This window comes from Cyprinodon variegatus, unplaced genomic scaffold (genome assembly GCF_000732505.1).
Source record: "Cyprinodon variegatus isolate N-32 unplaced genomic scaffold, C_variegatus-1.0 Scaffold100, whole genome shotgun sequence".
Taxonomy (NCBI): domain Eukaryota; kingdom Metazoa; phylum Chordata; class Actinopteri; order Cyprinodontiformes; family Cyprinodontidae; genus Cyprinodon; species Cyprinodon variegatus.
This window is the reverse complement of record NW_015150553.1, coordinates 1,456,108-1,467,402: the sequence shown is the minus strand read 5'-3', so window position 1 is coordinate 1,467,402 and position 11,295 is coordinate 1,456,108. Positions and strand designations below refer to the sequence as shown.

Genomic DNA, 11,295 nt, shown 5'->3' with positions numbered 1-11,295 from the left:
ATATTTAGTTTTGTCTGTCTCTTTGGTTGAAATGTGACTAAATATTAAGTTACAGGGGGCATGAAAGGCAGAGAGTGAATATCCACATCAGCAGAGACAATTCCTGCAGTATTTACACCTAAAAAAGGCCGGAAACTGAATATAAGACTAAAAACCTCCTACACTGTAAATTGCTTCTGTATATTGAAGGTTCTGACAGGGAATACATATTTTACTACATTTCAGAGAACCTTAAAGGTGCATAGTTATTGGACTTTCCTTTTTTTATTATTTTGTAAAGCAGTAACTCAGTCCAGAAGCTAACAAAGCTTTTCTGGAAGATTACGGCGTCCTGCCGGTGTATTATTGTCATTTTTGCATTTTAAGTTTTGTTTTTGCTTAGTCTGCTGCTCAATAAAGGCCTTCCTGTAGATCTACTATAACAACCATGAACAAAACGTTATTCTGGTTTTTTTTGTAAAGCTATATAACATCTCTATCCACCTTTATATTTAAGCTCTTTTATTAAAAAGATGATTCATACAATTTTAATGTTAGATTTCAAAATTCTAGGATGAATCATAGACATTAAAATGTTGACTACAGGGAAAACTCTCGATTGTCTTTGTTTTGTGTCATGCAGAATTAAGCAAGCCTCTAAAACCAATTATTGATGAAAAATTTTTTTCTGTGCAAATAAAAAGTAAAAGTTTTGTACATCATTGCCATAAAGTTGAAGTTAATCAGTGTGTATAATTATTAAATTTAAAACCTGCTGAATTATAAAATTGAAATCCAACAGAGATTTTCTGCTACTTGAGTAAAACTACCTGAGAAGCTGAGACTGCCACGCTGATATTCTCGGGTGCAGCAGGAGGGTCGGGCGGAGCAGCATCACCAGCTGGGTCAGAAATACAAGCAGAGCCTGAGTTTAAACCGGATCCAGGACTGGGAGCTGGAAGTACTTCCCCTTCAGACACGGAATCCTCTGTTATGGGAATGAACTCTGAGGGAGTGATGGCTGTGGTTCGATCTTCAGATATCATTGGAGACTGAAGTGAGCTCTCGCCACCTCCTCCTGTCAGTTCTCCAGGCCATGACCCAGGGGTGAGCCCTCCGGGCTCCGGAGTGACGGTAGTGGAGCTTGGAGGTTCTAGGTTGACTTCTGGAGGTCTGTGGTGATCAGATGTGCGAGAGAAGCGGTAGTGAGCTGAGAAAGATTTTGGCAGTAGCTGCTTCTTCTGGCGCGAGGAGCGTTTGCTGCTGTTACTGGCCCCACTGAAGTCTTCAAGGAAGCCAGAGTCATCACCTTCATTGGTTCCAGAGCTGCTGATGCAGTTGATGAACACATTTCGATTGGCCGAGGAAGAGGATGACGAGGCCTTGTCAAAGTCCTCAGTCTGCGAGCGTGGGATTTTCTTTTGCTTGTGGCTCCCAAACCCAAATGAGTGACGTGACTTTGAACGCCTGCCACCCTCACCGAATCCTGTCGATGCAGTAACCGTCTGCTGGTCGTTTCCGTTTGCATCAGTTGTCTGCGTCAGGGGAGGCGTGAGGTTCAGATTGATGGGCTGGACCCTTGGGTCGCTGTTCCTTTTAGCCGAGAAACCAAGAGACGGCGCCCGAAACAGGCTGCGGCGTTTGCCAGTACTGCCCGAGCTGGAGTTTGTGCTGGAGGGCGAGGAGGTGTGAACGCCATTACCCACTCCACCCGAGGAGGGGGAGGAAGGGAGAGACTCCTGCCGCTTGCTGGAACTGCGGCGGAAGATTGGCAGGCGTGAAACCAGTGTGGAACGGCGTGAACCTGATTCCCCCATCGGGAAGCTGAGACAGGGAGGCGCTCTGCAGAAACACACATATGACAAAAAAAAAAGTTAACAAAAAGCAGGAATCAGTATTGACTATATGATCTAAAGCACACATTCTATAGAAAAGACAGAAAATACCAGAGTAATTACAGAAAGATGTTTTTTTTAAATTTAAGAAACTTGTGAGTTTATTTATTTCCTAATTTTTAGTCAAACGGATGTTTAAACTATAGGATTTAATGCTAAGCTTTTGGTCTCCTTCCACAAGCTTTAAGAAGTAGTTATGTGACCCATTCCTTGCAACAGAGGTGATGTAACTGAGTCAGGTATTTGGAGAAACCTGCTCACACACTTGTCAAGTCTGCCTATGTGCTACCTATCAGGGATTGATGATGTCATGTTTAGAACATCCTCTCTTTATACTTGAGCCGGTTTGCAAACATTTCATCAGTGTAATTTTGCCACTGTCTCTTTGGAAGACCCAAATCCTGCCAAGATTAAACCTCCTGACTGATCTGTGATTTTATTTTGATAGTTCCACATTATGTCATTTCCTATTGGTGGCGTTCAGCCCTGCCATCTAGGGCTGCATGGTGGCACAGTTTGCGGCGCTGCAGCCTTGCAGCAAGAATCCGGTCCTCTGTTCTTCCTGCATGGAGTCTGCATTTTCTCCTTTTGCATGTGTGGGTTCTCCCCGGGTATTCCGCGTTCCTCCCACAGTCCAAGAATGATGGTTAAATGGAGTCTCTAAATGGCGCTTAGGTGTGAGTGTGTGCATGAATGGTTGTGTCTCTCTGTGTTGCCTGCGACTAATTTGCACCCTGTCCAGGGTGTACCCCGCCTTTTGCCTATAGACTGCCGGAGTTAGACACCAGCCCCACCCTGACTCTGACAGATTTAAGCAGCAGAGGAAGGTGGAAGGATGACGCCATCTATTTTAGTATATTTGCAGACTGTAATCCAGACTAATGCCAGGTAAACAAAAAAAGGAAAAAAGGCTCAGATTTTTTGAAATACTGGCTGGTGTTTGTACGTCCTTGTTACGTTTTACTTGGCATTGTTTGTCTGTCTGTGTGTTTTCCACATAACTAAAACTGGTATGGATGGAATTTGCTGAAATTTTCAGAGAAGGTGCGTATTTTGACTTAGGTGATGATCCGGATTACCACCTTGATCCAGGATTTTTTTTTTTATTATTTTGCAAATATAGGTTAACTTAAGGTGAAAGTCACAATACGTAAGGGGGATGAGCCACTTAACAGAGGTCTGCTCCCTCTGAGTGCTTTTATTTTTAAATGTCTCTTTTGTCTCTGCAGTAATCATCATGAAATAAAAAAGTCAGAATTTTTAATATTGAAACAAAAATCGAAAGCATTAAAACTCCAATTTCTGAGAGAATGTTATCTTATGTTTCAGATCCGAAACTTTACAGCAGTCAATCACAAGACATCTAAACAGCGATTTTATATTAACAATGAAATTAATTCATGAAAACTATCCATGTAGAAACATTAACCCTCTGCTCTAGGTGCTGAATGTTCGAGTTCAGTTTTACCTGTGAGGCAGAAGGGTTTGACTTTCTTTTATGGTACAGATCCACACAGAATTTACAGAAAATAAGAGAGTTGGGCTTTGAAATCATTGTCTGAACTGTTTTCTTTTCTTGTCTTTTTCCCCCCTTTCGGTGGGTGGATTGATGATACAAAATAGCATGCTGTTAAGGGCTAAACTTGCTGAGAGAGATTTAGTCAGATTAGAGTGTGTGTAGGCGGATATTCAGCAGGGCTAGGCAATTAATTACAAGTGCAATACACATAATTATAATTGAACAAAACTTAATTTTAAAGCCGCAGAGGCATTCCATTTTGGTCACATTAAAGGTGTCAGGACTTAGCGGGCAGCACCAGTTAGGTCTCTGCCTGCTGCCTTTTTTCCCACTCTCCTTTTCTCCCGCAGATGGCTGTAGTTTGACGGGGGGGCATGATGCACAGCTGCGGCACGTTCAACGGCGCGATTACAGGAGGATTTAAGTGGAGGGAGGCCGGCTGATCAACACCAGAGTGTTAACCTTGAGCTGTAGGCCGCAGTTGCCCCCCGTCTCCTGACAATTTCACGTTCTCAGAGTAATTCTTGTTTCCCCGTCTTTCTCGGGTTGCCTCATGCCTTGGATTCCGATCCAAATTCTCTCTCGTGCTCTGACGTTCTGGCTTCCGTTCCACGCAGTCTCTCAAGGTCAAACGTCCCAAGACAAGCCTTCTGGTTCTCGTCGTCTCTGGGTCCTGCTCCAGACATTCCTTCGTGCTCAAGACCCCACTCCGAGGCTCCCTTGTTGGTACCAAGCTGGGCCTAGGACCCCACCAGATATCCCGGACCCTCATGCTGTCAGCCAGCCGCTGCTCCTTACCGTCACGCCGTTCGGACTCTACTCACCCTCCATCAGCCAGATCCCTTTTACCTCAGCCACCGAACTCCGGAGCCTCACCTCTTGGAGAACCTGCTGAGTTCGCCATTCCTCACTCCCCCCTGGGTAGAGTCTGCTCTACCCACAAGGTAAGACTGTGACCATCTTCTACCTCCTGGTGCCATATTAACTTTCTGATTCTTTCAGCAGTTAGTGCATCAAACCCGACCATCCACGGCGCCAGTGCCTCCCATGATCCGGCTCCGGTCCTGTTGCGTTCTCACCTAAATATATATCTGTAAAATCATTATCCTGTCTCCTGTGTGTGACCTGCATGTGGGTCAAACACTTGAAAACAATGACAACAGGGCAGCCCTTTAGATTGCAGTTATATGCTTAAAGTGTGTCTGCCACCACACAGAAGGGAAGAGGGTATAGCAGCTAGAAAGCAGATCCATGCATGCAAGAAGAAGTAAAAACTTTTCCACACAAACGTAACAGTTAACTCCTGCAACAATGGACTCTAAACAAGCACGCCTTCAAGGTCATGAAAAAATTGAAACCCTGGAGTGAAAAGGTCTACATGCTTGTTACTGCAAAACAAAATCAAAATAAAGTTTTAGTCGTTATACTCGTTGAAAAACAACAACAACAAAAAAAAAAACATTCAGCCCTAAAATTTAGTATATCAATTATTATATATCTTGTAAAATAGGATTTTGTTTAATTTAACTCAGATATTTTTATATTTCTAGTCAAAATTATAAACCTTCGAGTCGATGCAATCAATTTGATTGTATGGTTAAATTGTACAGTGCCTTGAGATGATGTGTTATGAATTGGAGCTATACAAATAAACTGAATCGAATTGATATCTTAAAGGTTTAGTGGAGGACGTTCTTTTTCCAGGTGGATGAAAATAAGTGGTCCTCCTAATTCTCAATCATTCTGCTGATATGTTTAAATAAGGCTGTCCTACGTGCTTGCTCTCGTTTTCAGTTACTGGTGAGTCTGATATAATAGAAAAATGGCAAATCTTCTATTGGAAAGTAAGCTTGTATGAGCGATGCAAACAGCAACTTTTAAACAGAGCGTGCACGAGGAGAAATGGGCTGCTGCACACGTTTAAAAGGTGTTCCCTCTCTGGAGCCGGTACAGGGTTGTGCAAGCACTACTTTTTTTTTTTTAAGTGGACAGGGCAGGTCTTTTAAAAAATGTATGAAAATCCTCCACCATACCTTTAATACTTTTCTTTGCAGTAAGAGAGGATCTTTGTAACTGGTTGGTTTAACAGCTTGTGGCTGTGTAAAAAGCCATAGCCATTCCAACAGGGTGGTTAGTCAGCTTTATTGATTCCCAAACAAGGTTCTGACAGGTGTTTGGGGCTGCTGTCCTGATGGAATTATGTCCAGGTTTTAAAAACTTAAAGTTTATGATCGAAGGGGGAGGTTGAATTACTTTTAGGTAGTCCTTCAACTTCCCAAATCCACAGCATGATGCTACCACCACCATGGAAAACGTCTGGCTCAGCATTCTGAGAGCCTGATATTGACTCATACAATCACTGATAAGAGGCTATTCATAACAAGTTTGAGCATTTTGCAGCAGGCCCTCTTCTCTCAGTACTCTTAAGGCAAAAGTTATGTAAAAATGTAAAAATGACAACACTCATGTTCACAACGACTGAATGCAAATGTATGACTTGAAGCGTATTGCTGTGGTACTAATTGGCTTGTAAATCAAACAGAGAAAGAGCCTATAAGAGCTTTCCATTTTTGAACAGAACACCTGGTTAACCTGAAAAGAATCAGTTCAGCAACCAAAGCCGCTCCCACAGCCTGTTACGTGTTGGCATGCTGCAGCATAACCATAAAATGAGCTCATTCTGAGACGGATCTGCTCTGCAAGTGCATTATAAGGAACAGCAATCAACGACAGAGTAGAACAGAGCAAACAAGTAGCAGAGTCAATTATCTCTCACCTTTGCCCCAGAAAGCGGAACTAAAAACACTGTTCATTAAATCTACTGTAGCTACACTGTAAGCACATCTTCAACATAGTTAATGCCATAAAGCAGGTCAAAACTCAATGTGCTCAATTAATTTCAGTGAGTAGTTGTGTCTTTCCTTTTGTTTTCTTACATAAATTAGGATTACTTACAGCGCAGTCCGTCTTACACTGTTGAAGCTGCCTGCTAGCCTTCAGGGCTACTGAAGTGTTTTGTTTTTGGTCTCTGTGTAATAAGATTACATTAACACCCTTGAGTGAAGTGGCTAATTAAAATCTCACTTCCTGGACAGTGAATTCGATCAAGTTCTGGATGTGATGGTGATTGGATTTTTATGAAAAAGTTCAGCCGACACAATGAAAACATGGCTCCGTAATTATGTAGAGAAGAGAGATGACACAACATCCACCAACAAACTAATGCTTTGTGTCCCATTACAAAAAAAAATAAAAAGAAACAATTCATGAAAGAAGAGCCACTCACAGCGTCCCTCTATTTTCACCGCACCATCAGCAGCAACAAACAGAGGTAATTATAATTGGGTAGTTTATGTGCGAGCTGATTTGTTAGATAACAATTAAAACACATGGAGCGGATTTAATAGCATGAGAAACTACATGTAGAGTGTTCACACATAGGCTGAGATCTCCTCTGATACAGTTAGAGGGATGGCGGCCATAGCCTCACAACGATTTCAGCGTGGTATTACGACAGACTTGGAGTCCTCTATTAATAAGGGAGAACAACATCACCATTTTAAGCCACATTATATGGGTTCTGGAAGGTAACCTGTGACCTCCGGTTAATTGGACTGCAAGGGCTTAAACATTTTTTTTTTTTTTTAAACAACAGCATCTTTCTAATGTTAAAATTTGATGGTGTGAAGTGTTTTTTTTTTTATGAAAAGCAAAATCTCATTCAATCTTTTAGGCAGCAAAAATGTGTATCCAGATATCTGATAAAGTAGTAAATGTGACAAGAGGAATAAATAATCAACAAATTTAAACTTGGGCTGCCCTGCATAGATGGTTCATTGTGTTTTTCATAAAGACCCTACTCACATAATCACAGCAACAATGAATACTGTGAGGAATATATTGTTTCTGTAAAACTAATCTGCACTTGTGGATCAAACTTGAAAAAGGGGTCAGGGGTGAAAAAGATTAGAGGGATTAAAACCCTCTGGGGGGATCTGGGGGCATCCTCCCCCAGGAAGATAATGTACCTTTCAATTTAAATTGCCAATCTAATGCGCTTGGATAGACTTATCAAGCAAAATTACCCAAAAATATAAAGTATTTATATATAATCAGGGATGAAAAATACTTTTTGATTCTTGCCAGTATTATAAAAAAAAATACTTGACTGATACTTGCAGCAGTACTATAAATTAACTGTCATTAATTTGTTCAATTAAAACTATTGCATATATATTCATCAAAAAATTGCTCTGTCACCACTTTTTCGCATTCTTTACAGTAGCAGACAGAAAATACTTTATGGCATTATGGTTATTAAACTTACCATGGATAGAAATTGTTTAGCTAAATTGTAACTCTGGTAATGTTATGATTCTCCTCTATTGGGACTCTGAGTTTTTAGTTTTCAGTTATTCTGTTTTGTTGATTTTTGGTTTATTTTCAATTTTGTGTTATATTTAAGCCAGTCTTAAGTTACTCTCTGTTGCCTCCTTGTGCCTGTCTCCTTTCCCCTAGCTCCCTTCTAGTCTCTTCCATCCACACCTGCTCTATATCAGTTGATTATCCAAAGGCTTTGCTCTGTCTCCCATATATACTCTCCATGTGCAGTTCTTCAGTGCTGGTTCCTTATTATTTAGTTGCTTTCTCCCCTGTAGATCCCCACGCGCATTTTCCCTGATGTTTGCTGGTTTTTGGTTCTAAGTATTTTTGTGTTTTTGGATGTTTGCCTCAGTATCTCTTCATTAAACCTACAAAAACTCATCTCTGCCTCCCTCATCTCTGCATTTGGGTCCTCAAGTAACCTCAACCTCCAGGTTGACAGGTAACACCTACAAAACTTGATATGTAAAAAGAAATAGCAAATATTCTAATTCCAGATGAATAAAACTAAACTCTATAGCAGTTTTGCTCTGGTGAAACCACCTAAAGGTTTGGAATCACCTCAGAGAGTGATAATGCAAATTACAGAGTCTCCAAGACCACCTGATGCCATGAAGGTTCAGATCTAAATGTGAAAATATTTAAATGTTAAAAAAAAAAAAAAAAATGCCATGAAGGTTCAGATCTAAATGTGAAAATATTTTATTTAAATGTAAAAAAAAAAAACAAGGGGGGTGGGGTTAATAGAGTAGATAAATGGCTTTTCGTCATAAGATACAAGGAAACATTTAAATCTTATTTGACTAAATAGAAATGGAGGTATTGTGAGACAGAACTATTCTAAGAAGTTCAATGTGCCTTTTCATCTGGATCTATATCCAGAACTCTGCCATAAAATAATGAAATATTTATTCTGAGTATTACTTTGGAAGAAATCAAAGAAAGTTTTACATTAGGCTACTTCCCAGGCACTGGAAGAAAAAAATAAGGACATGGTTGGTTTACATTCAGTTTATTAAGTTGCAAGGGCAGCCACAGCTGAGCACAGAACTGCTCCTTGAAAGCCATTATTTCCAATGGCTTGCGGCATGCAAGGGCGGTTCAGTCCAGTGCGAGCACAGCAGGCAGAGCTGAATTTGTGAGAGTTTAGTGGGTGTTACACAGTGGGTGTGTGCCTGTTCAGGGGCTGCATCCTTTACAGGACCCGGTCTACATAGGTCAGGTCCTTTTGAAGCCTTCAACAACAATGAAGGCCAGAAGTGAAAAGCTGCAAGTTTAGATGGTCTAGTCTTCAGGAGCCATCCCACCCTTGCCTCAGTGCAACTTTAATTGCTTTGGAAACATGACAGCCTGAGGCAAAAAAGATGCTCTTCTGAAAGATATATAGGCCAATGGGAATTATAAAATTGTTATTTAGAAAGTATTTGACACATACAACCAGATTTATGAACATAACCTTCCCTTTTTAGGATAAATGAAGGATCTTTGGCTGCAACCTGATTTGCTCCAACTTTTGTTTGTTTAATCCTTGAGGAACTGCAGCAGTTGTACCGTGGCTACAGTAATATCCAAGTGTACCTCCAATAGAGTTCAATAAAATTTTAATTTGGATGTTTAAGTTTAATTTGCGCAAAGATAAACTGAATAACAAATAGAAGTCTAAAATAAGCCAGGGTTTTGATACCATCTGAATGAGTTAGGCATTTAATTTCCACCCAGAGCCGGAGGTAAGTTCAACTCAGTGAGTCTGGAATCAGGCACCCTCCTAAGGCGAGCTGTTGCTGAGAAACACCAAACCTCTTTTTAAAATAACTGGAATCTAAACAAACTGAGGAGATATTCAAGTTGATCAAACCTATATACTCTCAACATCCTGAAAGTGTATTTTGGGTACTAGAAAGTGTACTATTTATATTCTTATTCACCATTTTTGACACTACCATTGCTGCCCGACCTTGATCAATCTGCTTTGACCCGCACTGAATCATGGGAAATGATAAGCCAAGAAGGCTATGCTGATGGATCCCTCAAACCAACCGAGGATGCATTGGTCAGCAGCATTTGAAGAAGTCTTAGGAGGATCTGTGGATTGGGAATGCCTTCAGAGCAGTGCTGCGAGTGACGTAATTAGTCAACAAACATGGCTTTCAGAGGAGGCAACCCCTGAATGGGACACACTCAGTTAGTGAGCGTGTAGGTTTAGGTATTAGATTAGAATATCTAACTACACATTCAGATTGGCAACTATGAGTTGAATCTGGTGGCACAAAAAAAAAAAGAGCGTATTAGAACAGGCAGCAGTTCTTCTCAGTACTAGGTACCACTGCTGACTTGTACAACTGTTAAACCATATTTTGTGAACCAAAATTATGACCCAGGTGAGTGCTGCACATATTTCCCCACAGACTTCACTACGAGCCTAGTGATGTTAGTTTTAGTTATTAGTCTTGTTATTTTAGGTTTAATTTTTAATCATGTAACATTAGGTAGTAGACTGTTGAGGAGGATCTGCAACAGCATGTGCTGGAGTCACAATATATGGTAGAATATGGTTTTTTGGTACCAGCTTACTTTCACCTCTTTACATAATCTAGCTAGTTAGTTAAGTAATAAAAAGCTAATGTTATCTTGTGTCAGTAAGAATTACTTTAAAGCCTCTCCAGCCATTTGCCTAAACCAAGTCCAAGTATCCAAATCACTAAGTGGGAACCATTGTCTGCCCTCAGGTAACCTCACCGCTCTTTCCTGGTCAGCAAAATCCAATCAGGTAGCAGAATTGGTGCAATTGTTCACTATCAGAGCTCACTATCACGCTTCAAGCCACTCCCATGCATATTGCCAAAAATAAAATAAAAAAATCAGCATGGAGGATGAATACCACTTGATTTGGACATGTCCAGGACTCAGAAAAAGCAACAGAAACTTGAGAAGCAAGAGAGTACAGGAGCTTTAGGTCAGTGAAAAAAAACAAATAATGTAATAAACAGTAATATGTGAACTGCTCAATATGAGGTCTGACCAGACTTCATTTAAATCAGAGTTAAATGAAACCTTAAACGGGCTGATTTGCAAACTTCTACTCTGCTAGGCTGATGCACAAAAGGTGGCAAGACTACCTGAGTTAGAGAAGCAATGCTTTTTTTTATAGTTCCTCTTCCCTCTTCCAGTTAATGATAGAACAGTTCTATCATTAACTGGAAGAGGGAAGAGTTCTATTAGAACTTCTTCTGTTTTACTGAACCACACAGAAACTAATCTGCAGATCATTTGAATTACTTTTCCTTTGAACAAAGGCTTCTAAATAAAAAAAAAATAAATAAATAAATAAAAAAAAGCTGTTGTTGGTTGCAGTATTTATAATATTCAAGATAGGCAGGTTTCAGCCTGCAGCCTCTACAGAACCCAAAATGGGCAAGTCAAAGAGGCTAAACAAATACTTGGGTGTGTGTGTGTGTGTATGTATGTTATATAGATAGATATAGATATATGTGTGTGTATGTATGTTATATAGATAGATAT

The 11,295-nt window shown here is 40.4% G+C and overlaps 1 protein-coding gene across 2 annotated transcripts in view; it reads right to left on the bottom strand.

Moving 5' to 3' along the window:
- LOC107084442 (serine-rich coiled-coil domain-containing protein 1-like) overlaps window positions 1–11,295 on the bottom strand; it is a 123,826-nt gene that overhangs the window by 108,045 nt on the left and 4,486 nt on the right. For both annotated transcript variants that reach the window (XM_015374281.1, XM_015374282.1), the window contains exon 2: window positions 810–1,821. In XM_015374281.1, the coding sequence (XP_015229767.1) occupies window positions 810–1,796 (987 nt within the window). In that variant the 5' untranslated portion in view covers window positions 1,797–1,821. The remainder of the gene's footprint in view (window positions 1–809; window positions 1,822–11,295) is intronic.